This window comes from Hippopotamus amphibius, chromosome 5 (genome assembly GCF_030028045.1).
Source record: "Hippopotamus amphibius kiboko isolate mHipAmp2 chromosome 5, mHipAmp2.hap2, whole genome shotgun sequence".
NCBI lineage: Eukaryota > Metazoa > Chordata > Mammalia > Artiodactyla > Hippopotamidae > Hippopotamus > Hippopotamus amphibius.
Window position 1 is genome coordinate 13,163,555 of NC_080190.1, and position 16,461 is coordinate 13,180,015.

The 16,461-nt window shown below is 53.0% G+C and overlaps 1 protein-coding gene across 5 annotated transcripts in view; it reads right to left on the minus strand.

Annotated features, from left to right (window-relative positions):
* GRK5 (G protein-coupled receptor kinase 5) overlaps positions 1-16,461 on the minus strand; it is a 217,917-nt gene that overhangs the window by 45,619 nt on the left and 155,837 nt on the right. For all 5 annotated transcript variants that reach the window (XM_057734474.1, XM_057734475.1, XM_057734476.1 and 2 more), the window contains one exon: positions 10,057-10,134. In XM_057734474.1, coding sequence (XP_057590457.1) covers positions 10,057-10,134 — 78 coding nt within the window. The remainder of the gene's footprint in view (positions 1-10,056; positions 10,135-16,461) is intronic.

Consider the following 16,461-nt stretch of genomic DNA (forward strand, 5'->3'; position numbering starts at 1 on the left):
AGTCTGCCTTGGCCAAGTAGTTTTAAAACTGGGTCCCATACGGGGATATGTGTATAAAAACAGATGATTGAACTTGGTGTACCCCCCCAAAAATAATAAATAAATAAAAAATAAAAAAAAACAAAAAAACAGGGTTCCAAGGGGGCACAGGTGTTCTCAAAGCCAGGGCCCAGGATGGGGAAGGGAGCCAAAGGGGGCCCAGCCCCAGCAGATCCACATGTCTTGGCATCTGGAAATCTAGAGCTAAAACTGTGTGCAAAGCCCTGAACCAGGTGGCCCCTGAGATCCCCTGGGTGCTGTAGCCTACTCCAGGTGGTGTGCTCTTTCCCCTTGGGATGAACTAGAGGAATGGTCTCTGAGGATGGGCTAAGGAGTCATCTCCTAATGTACCAGGATTGCTGGCTCAAGCAGCAGGGGCCCTCCATGGGCAGCAGGGTAGCGCTGGGTGCTGAGGCAAACTTGAAATGACCCAGGAGCCCTGCTGCTCTCCACATGGCATCCTAGCTCCCTGATCATTAATAGTCCTTCAATCAAGAAGAGATGTGAGTGGAGCCCAAGACAGGGTGCCAGGTTAGGTTATCTTAGGAGAGTAGGATGGGGAAGGGTCAAGAGCATAGTCTGAAATCTCAGCTTCCTCTGTCCCAGCTGTGTGACCTTGAGTAAGTTACTTAACCTCTCTGTGTCTTCACCGCCTCATCTTTAAAACGGAGATATCAATCCACGGGGTAGATGTGAGGATTAAGTGAGTTATTTAAAGCCCTAAGAACAGTGTTTGGCATACAGTAAGAGCTGTTCCCAGGAAGATTCTTTCTCAAGTTTTCTTTTCAACCCTCTTCCACCCTTGAGACTTTTTGCAGTGCTGTGGCAGGAAGTGGGAAAACTCAGGGTGCATGCCCCACTGGTCTAGCTGCCCTTCCAGCCCAGCTGGCTGCCTAGCCAGACCCTGCCCAGGAGGGGTTCAAGCAAAGGTGGATTCTGAGCTCACCGGATTCATTGACAACAGGATGGAGATGCTGTTCCAGTGCTGGGAGACAGACAAGAGCCAAGTGATCTTAACAGAGATGAAAAGCTGGCCCCAGGGCCAGTGGCAGGGAGCTCGAATCCTATGGGGGACAGTGCAGGCACTTGGAAGGGAGACATTTGCCCAAGCTACCTATATTCCATGGCCTTGGTTACCCTGGAGACCAAGCATTGATTAGATGGTTAGGTGGATTCTAAGCCAGCTCTTCAAGACCCCAGATCCCAGGAAGGGAGATCTAGGAGTGGGCCTCATTCCTAGTCCAGTGTCTGTTGCTTTAGGTCAGGCTGTCTTCTCCAACAACAAGCCAGCATTTATAAAATGCAACATAGTGGGGAAGTAGACAGCCCAGCATTTTCCAAAGATGATGAAGTGGTCCTAGCCTTGAGGTACAGGGACACAATTAAATAATATTGAATCACTCAGTGAAAAAAGTATTCCCTTTTCAATTTTCCTTCAAGTCTCCCATCATCAAGAAGAAAGTCTTAGTGTGATACTACCTATCATCTTGCTAACCTGTCTCTAATACTTGCTACTTTCCCTTCAAAACAAAGAGAAAGGAGGCTCAGAGCCTTAGGTAAGCAAGAGTACCTAGCTAGGATTTAATGTCAACTTTTCCATTTACCTTTATGTACAACAAATCAATACTGGTTTTCCAGGTAATTCCTGATACAAAGTTTCCTTTTGAAACTCCTTTATTTTATGTTGAAAGATGAGTTGATTTAAAGAAAAATAAGCCCATCTGAGCGCCACTGTTATCATCCCCATACTCTGATGGGGAAACTGAGGCTCCAAGGATGCCCCACTGGAAAGTGACAGAACTGGGTTCCACGTGTCCCCTGCCGGGAAGCCAGGCTGTTTGGGCTAGCTCAGATCCCCTGCTGCTGCCTGGGTGGAGTAGGGGGAGGCGCCAGTGAAGTGAGGCTGGGAGCCGGGGGCCAGGGAAAGAGGAACTTGGAATAATTATTATTTCCTTTCATTCAAGCTCCTCACTTTTTAAAAGGTGGATGTTTTCCGAAGAGCCAAACAAGCACTAGGAATAGATTTCTTTTGTGCCGAAACTCAGGCTGATGGGTAATTTCCCCCTTAACAAGAACAGACTTCCCTGCCTTAGGCTACCATTGTTTACAGAAACAAAGAGGCCTGCATCTGTGGAGGGCCCAGAGAGCCGTATCCTGCCAGCGGACCTCCCGCAAGAAATGCCCTCCAAGAGCTGCCTGCTCTGGGGCATTTCCAGCATCCCACAGAGGATGCCAAGCTGGTTCACGTCATAAGCCTGTCCCAACCCACCTGCCCACCTCATTGTCGGAAGAAGCCCACGCAGGCCCTTTCAACAGGACCCTCTGCCAGGTCTGAGCTTCCCCTGGCATCCACTGATACTTCCTAGGAAAACCACACTGAAACTGGGTGTCACCTGCCAGGCCTTAGTGATTGGGGTGGAGACCTGGCACAGTTGCTCATGGGCCCAATTAAAATGAACTACAGCAAGATGTCCTACAAACGACGCTGCCGAAGCAGGGTCCTAAGGAGCTCTTTGTAAGCCCTGCCTGCACTACTCTAAGCCAGCCTCTTCCCTTCCCAAACTTCAGGTGCCTGATCTGTAAAATGGGTACACTAATACCCAGCTTGGGGAGTTGCTAGGAAGATCCAAGAACAGGTCATTGTAATGCTGGACTCAGAGGGCCTAAAGAATATTGTCACGTCAACAAAGAGAAGGGCTGGAATATTGGTGAAGGACTAGACCTGGCCCTGCTCTTTACAACAGGCAATGGGGCTTTGATTTTGCAGAGGAAGAGAGATTTATGGGCCTAATGTTTCTCCCTATACACCCTGTTACTCAGAAAACTGAGGCCTTCTTACAAGGGCAGATAAGACAATGTGAAAACAAGTCATTTAAAAGCAAGTAACAAAAATGAATCTGAATGTCAACAAAATGAAAAACCTTTGTGTTTCAAATGACACCATCAAGAAAGTAAAAAGACAACCCATGGGATGGGAGAAAATATCTGCAAATCATGTATGTGATACAGGACTGGTATCTATAACATAAAAAAGAATCCCTAGGATTCAACATTAATCAGATAAACAACCCAATTTTAAAAATGGACAGAGGATCAGAATAGACTTTTCTCCAAAGATGATATACAAATGGCCAACAAGCACATGAAAAGGTGCTCAACATCATTAGTCACTAGGGAAATGCAAATCAGAACCACAATGAGATACCACTTCACACCCACTAGAATGAAAAAAAAAAAGACAGAAACTGCGAAGCACTGGAGAAGATATGGAGAGACTGCAATCTTCATACACTGCTGGTGAGAATGTCAAATGGTGCAGCCACTTTGAAAACAGCCTGGCCATTCCTCACTGATTAAATATCAAGTTAGCATGTGATTCGGCAATTCCACTCCTAAATATATACCCAAGAGAAATTAAAAAATATGTCCATGCAAAAACTCATGCATGGATGTTCATAGCAGTATTATGCATAAGAGCTCCAAAGTGGAAACGTCCCAAGTGTCTATCAATTGATGAGAAGATAACTAAAATGTGGTTTATCCATAAAATGGAATATTACCCAGCCATGAAAAGGAATGAAATACAGATACCTGCTACAACATGGATGAACTTTGAAAACATGCTAAGTGAAAGAGGTCGGTCACGAAAGTCCACATACTATATGATTCTATTTACATGAAAAGCCCAGAACAGGCAAATCCATAGAGACAGAAAGTAGATTAGTGGTTGCCTGGGGTGGGAAGAAAAGGAAACACGGAATGTTGCTAATGAGTGTGGGTTTTCTACTGCAGAAGATAAAATGTCCTGGAGTCAGGCAGTGGTGATAGTTGCACAGTTCTGTGACCATTTTAAAAACCAGTGAATGGGCCTCCCTGGTGACACAGTGGTTAAGAATCCACTTGCCAATGCAGGGGATGCAGGTTCAAGCCCTGGTCTAGGAAGATCCCACATGCCGTGGAGCAACTAAGCCCATGTGCCACAACTACAGAGCCTGCGTTCTAGAGCCCGCGAGCCACAACTGATGAACCCATGCAGCACAGCTATTGAAGCCCACACGCCTGGAGCCCATGCCCCACAACGAGAAGCCACAGCAATGAGAAGCCTGCGCACCGCAATGAAGAGTAGCCCCTGCTCGCCACAACCAGAGAAAGCCCTCACACAGCAATGAAGACCCAATGCAGCCAATAAATAAATAAATACATACATTTATTTAAAAACAAAAAACACCCCCCCCCCAAAAAAAACCTCCATTGAACTGTGGACTTTAAAAGGGTGAATTTTATATGTGAATTATGTCTCCATAAGCTAGTATTTAAAAAATCATGTCTGTAGTGATGAATGATATATAATACTGTTTTCAGGATCATCTATTATTATTATTTATTATTATAATTAGGAACATTTTCTGGTCCACCCCCAGCTCACAGCAACGCTGTCCCCTGTATCATCTCTGATCTGCAGATACCTGGAAGGTGAGCTGCCCAGATCTCTACAGAGCCCGTCACACATGTCTGATTCGACCAGCTTCTGGGCAGCTCCTCTGAGCTGACAAGCCAGCTCACGGCTGTCTCACCAGCACTAGAGATTAGCCTGCCAAACAGACAATGTTTTCACCTTGGGGGCTGGGGCAATGTAGGCAGGAAGCAATTTTCCTGAATCCCCCCAGCCTTCCTTGCTGGTCACTGGACTGAGAGAGACAGTGACGTGTCACGTTGGGACCAAGGCAGTCAAAGCGCGTGCACCTCCTTCACTCCTCTCTTCCCCTTTGGCGGTGGGGACACAAAAGCAGGCAGGACCCCTGGTCTTCACCCAGAAGAGACCCAGTCAGAGTGTGCACGAAAAAGAAAGAAACTGCTGGTGCGTGAAGCCCCTGAGATTTGGGGTTTGTTGTGACAGCTCGCACAAATCATCCTGACTAATGCACTGCCTTTGAATGAGTCCAGCCTCTCTGGCCAGCCCTCTGAGGCTGGGGTCCCTCTGGACCCCTCCTTGGCCTCTTACAACTCCACAGCTGGAGTTCATGTCTGAATGATTTCCTCATTCAATGGCCTGAATTTGAAAACACAGACTAGGGAGGGGAAAGTCAGATGAGAGCCGCTGCTTAGGGAGAGTCTTATGTGTACCAGCTCCGGGGCTCTGTCCTGGCTGGTATATTTATGATCCTCACAACCACCCAGCCCACTTGACAGAGAAGCAGCCTGAGGTTCCAGGAGGTTAAGTAACTTTCCCACAGCCACTCAGCTAAAAGAGGCCAAGCCTGGCTTCCAACCCAGTTCTACCTGGTTCTAAAGCTCGCCTCCTCACAGCACTCTGCTGCCTTTGTGTCAGATCTCAACAGCTTTCAGTCCATCCCAAGGCCCACCCTGGGCAGGTGTCCTCTAACTGCCCCCAGAGCAAAGCTGGCCGTGTATAGGCAACCGACGCAGGATTCTAGGCGGCCTCCAATGAGTGGACTTAGCCTCTGGGATGGATGCCTTCAAGCCAGGGTTTGGAGAGCATCATCCCATGGGGAGCGGGACTTCAGCTCCAGGCATGAGTTTTTGACTTCGAGCAGAGACTTCTCATTCAGACTCTCAGAAACACACCCTAGAGACACCAGGAGACACCAGCCAGCCAAGTGTCAGCTCCCCAGAAAGAGACCTGAGGCGGGAGAGGGGAGGGGCCCACGGAGGGAAGCGTCCCAGGGCCCCCTCACTGTTTCACTCATACTGACTCCCAATGAACGAGAGCCGTGTGTCCTGCACTGTGCGAGGGGATGCACAGCGGACACAGAGAGAGAAGAGATGCCATCATCTCTGTCCAGTGAGCTGGTAGCCCGGCCACCTACAGCGATGGCCCTCATCCTGGGCACCCTGCCTTTCCTGCAGGCACCTGCACCCACTCAGTGACTCAAGATGGAAACCAGCGAGTCACCTGGGACTTCTCTTGCCCCCTCTCCTCACGCCCCACACCTGCCACCCCCCGAGAGCCCCTTGCTGCTAACATGTCCCAAGGCCCTTGTGCCTCCCCAGCCCCACGGCTGCAGCAGCAGCTCCTGGGATGGCCTCCTGCCTCCAGCCTTCCCCCTCCCCTTTCTCCTCCACGTGGGGGGAGAGACCATCCGAAACTGCAAACGGCATTCAGGGCGCTAGGGGCTCCCCTCTGCCCTTAGGATGGGGCTAAACTCCCCACCATGGTTTTCCAGGCCCTGACACCCAGAGGGCCCTGTCCCCCTGCCTTTTCACCCCTGTAACCCTGGGCCCTCCCCCGCCTTGCCAGCCACACACACACACACACACACACACACACACACACCCCCTTTCCCACCTCTGCACCAAGGCCTTTCACCCTCAGCACTCCTGACATTGCAGGCCAGACAATTCTTTGTGGTGGAGGCTGACCTGTGTGTGGAAGGATGTTCATGCAATCCCGCGTGCTCTAGATGCTAGTAGCACACACCCCTAGTTGTGTCCATCAAAAATATCTCCAGACACTGCCAAATGTCCGGGGTTGCAGTGGGTGGGGGATCGTCCCCAGGCAATAGGCCTGCTCTAGACCTTTGCGCATGAAAGGCCCGTCTCCTTTCCTTTCATTTGCACCTGCCTTCCCCTCAGCATCACGTTAAAATCTGACTCAGCTGCATCAACTCCCAGACGCCTCCCTGGCTCGCCCAGGCTGGTCTAGGACCACTTCCCCAGGCCACGCCCCCCCCCCCCCCACTTCCCTGTGCACCGTCCATCACCGCTGCCGTCACACTGCATTCCACCAATCTGTTGACATGCTGTCACCCCCTCTGTAAGGTGAGCTCCTCAGAACCCCACCCCAGGGCATGGAAGTGCTGACCCCACGGACCTGCAGACGCACAACAGAGCAGCGTGTTCAGAGACCACCCAGGTCAGAGCGATGGCTTCTGACCTGAGGCGGAAGAGGCTCTGTGCGGCGGATCAGAGACACAGAGGGAGAAAGACAGGGGGCGGGCAGTGCCTTCCACGTGAGGGGCCTTGTAGGGAACAGCCTGGACGAAGGCAATGCGATGAGGACATCAAGATGAGACTGGGGGGTGGCATGGCTGCAGCCCAGCATGGGACTGCGCGAGAGGAAACTGGAGGCCAGGTGGTTAAGACCCCTGGGTGTGTTCGGCAGCCCGAGATGTAATTCAGCAGGATGTGAAACTGGGAGGGAAAAAAAAAAAAGTTTGGGAAGTGCTTTATTAGCAGTTAAACAGGTTTCTTTATGGTGGGACTTCTCAGAGTCTCTAATACGCTCACATGCCGGGTGAATCCTTCCAAGGGAGACATGCCGAGCAGCGCTGCCCACAAGGAATGGACCACAGAGGTGTTTTCTCAACCGAGCCTCTCAGTCCGTGTCCCACAGTCTACCCTTTGGAACGTGCTGCTTGGAACTGAGACACACGAGCTGCACCTTGAGGAGGGGGTACAAGGTGAGGACTACCTGGGCTTGGGGACAGGGGTCCTGGGGGTCATTCAGAGGCCTCCGGGCCAGTGCTGGGGCCTCAGCCACGTGGCTCCTCGCGTGCCGCTCACTGCCCAGCACCTGGGGCATCTGCAGCACCGAGAAGTAACACAGGTTCCTGGGAGAGTGACTGCAGGAAGGACTGGGAAGGCGGCGCAACATTTATTATAGGAAAACAGTCAACCCACGGGAGCGCTTCGACCACCTCCCCCAGGCTCCTGGGCCATAACATGTGGTGTGGTTTAAATGTTCAAAACTGAGGAGTACTTAAGGAAAAAATGTTGGCAAGCTCTGAGGCACTTGTAAAACCGTCTGAGCTGACGGGGAGGCTGGGGCCCATCCCTCCACGAGATGGAGGCAGAGCTGGGCAGGGGTAGGGAGGTCCGGAGGGCCCAGATCAGGGTCCGTGAGCAGAGGCTTCTGGTCAAGCTTGGCCACTGGGGGAGAGAGGGAAGTGACCCCCTGTAGAAGCCCTTGGATAGAACCAACAAGGCTGGGCAAAGAACCACCTCATCGTCACTGCAGCTCACAGCCAGGCCAGCAGATGCACCGAGGTGGGGGAATGGGGGAGCGGGAGGTGGGTGGGAACAGTGCACCACAGGGGAAAGGCCAAGGGCTCCGGGATCACCCCCGACCTGGGCTCAACTCCCGGCTGTGTGAGCCGGGACACTGACAGCCCCTCCTGAGCCTCCTCGTCCTCATCCATAAGACGGAGCCAGTAGAATCACACATCACACAGTGACAGCAAGACCAGGTGAGACGGCGCCTGCACACACTGGGTCCTCAGTACGTGTTCGCTGCCACTGGCTGGGAGGAACCCACGCAGGTGCGCAGTCCGAAAGGGGGCGCGGATGGAGAGCTAGACGCACAAAGCTGAGCCCCTGCAGAAACCGAGGGCAGCAAGCGTCTGTTAGCTGTGTGGCCGTAGCAGGTCACTCCCCGCTCTGGGCCCTGGCAGCCGCCTGTAAACAGAGCTATCTATCCACCTCTCATCTCACAGAGGCTGGAACCGTCACAGATAGAGTCTAGTTGGTGTCTGGCTCACTGCAGATGCTTAGCAGTGAGCTGTTCTCATCTCCCTGGGGTATTTACACCCCTCAGGCCTGTTCTGCCCTGGGGTGCTTGTGTCAAGTCGGGGCCAGGAGATCAAAAGCACCCGCCTGCAGCCTCATCAACATGTCGGTGGCTGCGACTGTGGGTGACCGGGGACCCTGCTCAGACACGTCTCCTCCTTGACCATTCTCAACCTAAAGACTTTCATAGACGCCAACAGGCCCGTATCTGGAACAAAGTGAGGCCGCCACACGGCCTGGACGGAGCGGGCAGCGGGTGTGCCCAGGGCCCTGCCTCGTGCAGAGCCAGCCAGCCCTGTCCAGTGTCTAGAGGAGTTAATGAACGTGAATCCTCCCGCTTCTGAAAAGTACAAAGGCCCTGGGGTTGCTTGCCATTCCATTAAGAGGTGTGAAGGAAGCAGAAGTAAAGAAAAAGCAAAGGGGAGAAACTGGGGGTGGTGGCTCCGCAGGAGCAGGAGGAAGCGACACGGGGACACCTCTGGGGCGAGGCTGGGCTGGCCGCCCGCGGGCGTGGACAGGGAACACACCTGCTCCGGAGCAAGGGCTCAGTGTGGCACAAGCTGTGCCCACATCACGCGCTCAGGCCCCGGGACCTCCCTAACGTGCCAGGGGGCATCGAGGGCTGCCTGCGATCCCTGCTGAAGGCAACAACACTGTGCGGCTTCCCTGCCTCAAGGAACTTCCACGCCCTGTGGATAAAACGTATAAAACTATGCAGAAACCATCTGCAAGTGCAGGGGAGAGGAGCAGGCCTGGTTGTAAACTCAGAAGGAGCTGCTGTGGGTTTCCGCCCCTTGTGCCATCCTGGATGCTGTCACTGGGGGCTTCCGCAGCCCACCTGCTGCTGGAGGAGCTGCTGTGTGTGAGCTGGGTTCCTTCTGTCCACAGTCCTGCCTCTGTCTCCTGAACAGAAGTCAACCTGAGTCGCTGCAGCATCCGTGTTTAGCGGCACGCAGCGTCAGAGCCGTCACGCATGCGCACAGGCCACGGTGGTGACCCCACTCCTGAGGGGGGTCAGGGCGGCCCCTCGCCCTTCAGCAGTCTCTAGAACACTTCGGAATCCTCTGCATCCTCCTATGTGTTCAACTGACTTGGCCTCTGCCGACACAACTTCACCCAGCTCCTTTCCTTCCCATCACCCCCGGGCCCTTCCCATCACCCCCACCTCTCAGAACCACCCCTGCTGCGCCCTTGCTTCTGGGTCCTCTGACCCCTGCCTCGGCCAGGCCTCCACCTGTCCTGCCACAAATGCCCGGGCGTTTGAAGACTCCTGGAGGGGACTGGGCCCCCAAGAAGCAGGCCTCCCCACCCCAGGCCTGGTCTGGCCTGGACCACCCGGCTTGGCCCTACCAGGCTTGGGTGCCTCTGGAGGTGGGTGAGAATTCTGGATCTGGAGCCCAATGGCATCACCGGCTGGGCGCTCCCCACATGGCCTGGCACAGACCCGGGGGCCCGTATTCCTCCTGCTATACGGTCTGGGCAACCTCTTACCTTTGGAGTGAGGTACTTGGTCATAATTTCCTTCCCTTTTTCTCCCAGTTTTTCATCTGGAGTAACTTCATATTCTGCCTAAAACAGAAGAAGGAAAAGAACAATAATAGATTTGCTCAAGAGCGTCTTAGAGCTGTAGAACCTTAGAGGCCCCTGGAGAAGACACCCTGGAGGTCACATGACCAAACTCCGCCTCCTGCAGGGCAGGGCGTGAGGCCCAGAGAGGGGAGGAGCCCTGACGTCCAGTCCAACCTACTTCGCTCCACAGTGGCCGCGTGCTTACATCAGTGGCAGCAGAGTTACTGGGGAGCCAAGGCGGGTGCTTGGCCCCGCCCCACACCCACAGCGTCAGACTCTCTGGTGATGCGGGCTGGACACCCAGGCAGCTGGGGTTGAGAACCACCAACTTAGAAAAATCAAAGGCATCTGCTGGAAAATAACTGGGGCCACCAAACTGGAAGCGCCTCAAGAGGCTGCCTGAGGTCACTCAGACCTTACAAGCTACGTGACCCTGGACAGTTTCCTCGACCTCTATAAAATGCAGGTGGAAAAAGCACCTACGTGTAGCGTGATCGTGCAGAAAGAACGTGACAAAGCCGGGCACGTAATAAATACTCAGTTCACAGTTGCCATACTTATCACCACTGTTTTGGGTTGGCCAGAAAGTTCGGGTTTTGCCATACGATGTTACGGAAAAGAGAAGGCAGTAACGTGCGTGCCGTACCTTTTACAGTTTTTCAATTTACAAGGTGAACGTACAGAGATTTTTTCCGATACTCTTATTTGAACCTAGAAAGACACAGGAGGGCAGAGGCGGCAGTCATACCCCTGCCTCAGCATACAAAGGGCGGGAGGTTCAGCAGAGTTGCCCAAGGTCATTGTGGGGGGGGTAGGGGGGTGGAGGGGAGGCGGCAGGGCTGGGACTTGGACCTCCAAGCCTGGATCTCTTTCTCAGCCACACCAAGGAATTTTGGACCATGGTGGCTGGCCAAGCCAGTGGGACCCGGGCTCCAGAGAAAGAAGTGAGGCCTCAAAAGATGAACCGTTTTATTTTCCCTGACCCAAGAGAGGCTACTTCACTGGCATCGGACCCACTTGCCAAGGGGGTAAAAGGCCTCCTCGAGTTAGGGAAAAGCCTGGTTGAGCTTGTCCGTATCATTTAAACAAGGGAACTCATTGCAAATTGTTTCTAATCATTTCCAAATCCACTGCCCAAGGACATGTCAGCCTCTGTCCAAAAGTACAGCTATTTCAAATGAAACAGGAAATGACATCAGCACAGAGGGGCTGAAACTCCGTCCCCGGCCATCTCCCTGTGGAGTTAGACCCCAAGCCCCTCACCCCAACCCCATCCTGGTTCAAGGCAACCTCTCAACCCAGTGTCTAGGGTCCAATTTCTCCCCATGCCAGACCCTCCCAGGCTGCAGCTGCATCTCTAAAGGGGCTGAGGGTTCTAGAGCACAACTGCCCCCCTATTTCCAGGGGGAGGAGGGATGCTCCCAGTGTCCAGCTGCCCTGGAAGCCCCGCCTGGGGGTCTGGCACTATGGGCATTTACCCAGAATGCTTTGCAGGGCCCAGGCCCCAGGCAAATGGCCGACCACCTTTTGGGGGTAACTCAATCCCATGCAGGACCCCGGATGTGCTCCGTCCCAAAATACATCTGGGAAGGCGGCTCTATTTAACCAAATGGAGGCCTGAGGCTCACGAATCAGCCTCAATAACCCGCTGAAAATATGATGGCTCTGGGTACTAAAACCCACGTTAAAAAAATAACATCACTTTCAGGTCAGCTGCCTCCCAGCAGAGGCCCGGCGGGGCAGCTGGGCGCCACAGTTCCACAGGGAGGCAGCCGGGAGCACGCGGGGACAGGCATCCCCAGCCCGGCATCAAAAGGCCTTTCTTTGAGAGTCCACGTCAGGTCACCACCACTTGAAGAGCATTTGCGTTGGGAGGCGGAAAACCAACAGAAGGCTTCCAGCTGGGCTCTCCACACCGATGAAGTCCCCTGGAGGGACAGGCCATGTCTCCACGGTGACCCCCGAGAGGGGCTCCTGGGGTACCCGTCCTGAGAGGCCACCTACAGAGAAAAAGGACCACGGCGGCTCGGCTGGGCGGGCAGAGCTCAGGCGGATCACACGACCCGAGGCAGGGGACCACCCGGGAACCTGCTGCTGCGGGAACACCCTTGCCCAGGGAGTGGGCCAAAGCTGCTGAAATCAGCTTCAACCAGAACACATAAGCAACAAATAAGAGGTTGGGTTGGGCCAACGGCCTAGAATTTGACTATTAGAGTGGGCTCTCGACATGGCAGCGAGACAATGACTTCCATGAACAGAGAGGACACCACATGCCTGGATGCCCCTGTGACCTCCATGCATCAAGAATTCCCTCCAACCAGAGAGGGGGGTGGGCTTGTCCCCTCCCCCAACAGAAGGGACACACACCGTCCTCCCTGCTGTGCTGCCCAACCGAAGCCTTCTCCTGCCCAGAGCTCAACCCTAACAGCCAGAGCGCCAAAGAACTCCTGTGCCAACCCGCACGGAGAGTATTTCTCTTCCCCAGGTACATCCCCGGTGCCAGCCGAGGGAGGCATTTAATGAGCCTTCTCTGCACGGTGATTTATACCAAACACAGGAATGGCCTTTGGGGAGGAGAAGCTGTAACACAAAGAGCAAAATACTACATTGAGTTTAAGGCGAAAAGAATGATTTATATTTCTGTGCCTGCCAAAGAGTATAAACATCTGTGTACATCCTAGTTTATAAACCTAATATTTCATTCTCTTGGCCGGCTCTAATTGCATCATCCATCTCAGAAAATGCTAATGAAAATAGGTCCTCTATTAAAACACATTTCCCTCAGATGAGTTTTTAAAAACAAGAAGATTGCAAACCGGTACAGGGGGCCCTGCCACGTTTTCACAGAAGCCAGCACTGTTTTACAGAGCAGAGCCTGAGCTGAATTCCTCTCGGCCTCTGCCCAGCTTGAGATGTCACCTCCTCCTCCCAGGAGCCCTTCTCCTGCCCTGGCAGGAAGATGAAGTCAGAGAGGCTCTGAGGTCTTGCCACCTCCGGCTTCTGTAATTACCGATGTGGTCAGCTTTTCCAGAGTCCTCGCGGCAGGGACAAGCGACGCGCCCGGCTGGCAGGGCGCTCCCCGCGGCCCTCTCTGGAGAAACACCCGGCTCCTCCCACGTTGGCCTCAGCGTCTTGCTGGTGCTGACCACGTGGGCTGGGGGTCTCCGTTTGCCCCTCTGGAATCACCCCCCACTGCACTGCGGGGCAGGTGACAGTGAGGGTGGGGAGTTCCCTGCTGGCTCCCTCCCCGTCTGGGCACCGAGGTTCCTGGACCCTCTTCTGAGGGTCCACCCAGCTCCTGCAGCTACCTACTCCACTCCTTCCTGTAGCAGCCCCTCCCCGTCCCTGCAGAGCTGGAGGTGGCGAAGGCTGGGACGTACCTGTGCACATCGGCCAGTACTGCTTTCCCTGCCCGGCACTCTGTCCACCGCCCTTCCTTAAACGCTATGTCATTCACACGTGGGCAAGCCGTCCATCTCTGGCCAGGCCCCTCCCTGATGCCTGAGGAATCCTTTGACGCCTGGCGTCGCCTGCCGCTACCCAGCCTCCCCAGCTAAAAGGAAGAAGCACTGCAGATGGGGGTGTCCCCCCATCTGCCGTGCACCCTTGGGGCCCCAGGATCAGATGGGCCTGGTCAGCCCCACAGCCTGTGCCCACCCGGGCAGAGTGTTCTCTGGTCTCTGGCTGCCATGTGAGGAGCTCTCGGGCCTGGGTTAGAAACAGATTCCATGGCCCAGGTTCAATGGGATGGGCCCAGAGAAAGAAGGGAGGGAGGAGAGGACCCCTGCCACCCGGGTCTGTACGTAGGGTACAGACTGAGAGTGGCAGGAGTGACTCCAAGGTGGTGGCATCACAGCCTTGGTGGAGCCAAACTCAGAAAAGAAGTTAGGAGGAAAGGGTGCTGGTCCTCTCTTGGGGTGGGGGTGGGCGTAGCTGACAGATTGAACAGCTGCTGTCGGAGTCCCATGGCAGAAGGGCTGTGCTCTCACCTCCTGTCCGCCCAGCCTTTCGAGAGCCTCCGCCCTGAGTGGCTCTCCACCACCCCTGCACCACCTGGCTGCTCCTCCTCCTCCTCCAGCCCCTGACGTCTCTGTCCTCACTCCCCGCAGTGCTCATAAGGCCACCGTGCAAAGGTCTTTGACTCTCCCTTTATTCCTTCAGTTCTAAGTGAAAAGAATCCCCACCGAGCCTAATTCAGGCAAAACTGTAATCTCTGGGCTCCTGGAATCCAAGGATGGGTTGAACAACCAAACTGTGGGGACAATGGAAATGCAGCCTGGCCCAGAGCACCAGGAACCAGGGACACGAGCACTTCCGGAACCCACGCGCACGTGTGTGTGTATGTGTGTGTGTGTGTGTGTGTGTGTGTGTGTGTGTGTGTGTGTGTGTTGGCCTCATTCTCCCTCAGTGCTGCCTGGCTGGCTCCAGTGCTAAGAACTTGGCAGCCAGGTTTTTTATTCTAAGCCTCCCTTACCAGAGAAGGACTCCCCCTCAACTCTATAAACCCCAGAGAAAGGACTCATTGACCTGCCTCATCCCTGCTCCAATCAGCTGTGGTTTTCAGGTGACATCATTAAGAACACGGCAGCTTCTAGGAGAGCCATGTTGTTTGGGAGTATGGGTGGGTCACCCAGGAGACGGGACGATCCCACAGACGTCCATGGGATGAACCCACTTTATAAGCGGTCGTTTTTCAAGATGACCCTGCTCCCCGCCTTCACCAACGGCTCTGAGGGTCTTTATGTCCATCGGAAGCATGATCACCACCCTCCCCCTCCCTCTTTTGGGAGATCACAGCAGTGACAGTAAGACAAAAACAAATACTCGGTATGATTCAAAAATAAGAGAAGCAGAATACTTCGTTCCCCTGGTGAACAAGCGTGAACAAAAGCCATCTTACAACAAAATTCCAGGATAACCAGACATATCTGAAACCAGGTGATAGCCCAGTAATTTCAAGTGATTTTTCCATAGTTCTGGGCTAATGAATCTTGGAGTGAACTTTCAGCATTTCCTGATATGATTCCATTTGTTGTAACTTCGTATTTGTAGTCCCAAATGGACACTTTAATAATCCTTGCCTTCCGCTATTCATGTCCTTGAGAAGGCTCTTTCCATACCAAATAGGGCTAAGTTGTGTAACCACTACGATATCAGGGACATGGCAGCATGGGACCTCTGCGAGCAGGTTATAAAAGACATTGCAGGGACCTCCCTGGTGGCGCAGTGGTTGAGAATCCACCTACCAGGTTTGATCCCTGGTCCGGGAAGATCCTACATGCTGCAGAGCAACTAAGCCTGTGTGCCACAACTACGGAGCCTGTGCTCTACAGCCTGCAAGCCACAATTACGGAAGCTCATGCACCTAGAGCCCGTGGTCTGCAACAAGAGAAGCCACCGCAATGAGAAGCCCACGCACAGCAACGAAGAGTAGCTCCCCTGCTCGCCACAACTAGAGAAAGCCTGCACACAGCAACGAAGACCCAATGCAGCCAATAAATTAAATAAATAAATAAATATTTTTTAAAAAACCAAAAATATTGCAGCTTCTACCATGCTCTCTTGGATCACTTGCTCTAGGGAAGCCAGCCATGTAGTGAGGACACTCAAGCAGTCCACAGAGAGGCTCACATGCAAGACAGCCGAGGCCTCCAGCCAACAGCCAGCACCCACCTGCCAACCGTGTGCGCAAGCCCGGAAACAGATCAAGTGTTCAGATGACTACAGCTCCAGCCAATCTCTTGATATAATTTTTAGAGAGACCTTGAGCCAGTAGCACTTCAGTGAACCATTCCAAATCCTTGACCCATAGAAACTATGAGATGATAAATGTTTATTGTTGTTTCAAGCTGTTAAGTTTTAGGTAATTTCTTACCCAGCAATAGATAATGAATACTTGACAGGTACCTGAACTTGTAGCTAGTATCTCTCAGTGCATTGAAAAATGCTCTTTCTTTTTCAATCTTTCATTTAATCGGAAAGCAAGCCCCATGAGGGCAGGAGCTTCTTCTCCTGCTCACTCTGTAGTCTCCAGTTGCTAGAACAGAGTGTGACACATTGGAGACACATAAATGTGTGTTGAGTAAATCTGGTTGAGTATCGGCCAAACCTCCCCCAATCCCAAAGAGAAGAGACCTGAAAACTTAATTTTTTTTCTTTAAGAACTTTTATTGAGATACAATTGACATAAAATAAACTGCATATATTTAAACTGTACAATTTGATTTTTTTTCTTATTAGTAATGTATATATGGCAATCCCAATCTCCCAGTTTATTCCCCACCAACCTCCCCCTGCTTTCCCCACGTGGTGTCCATATGTTTGTTC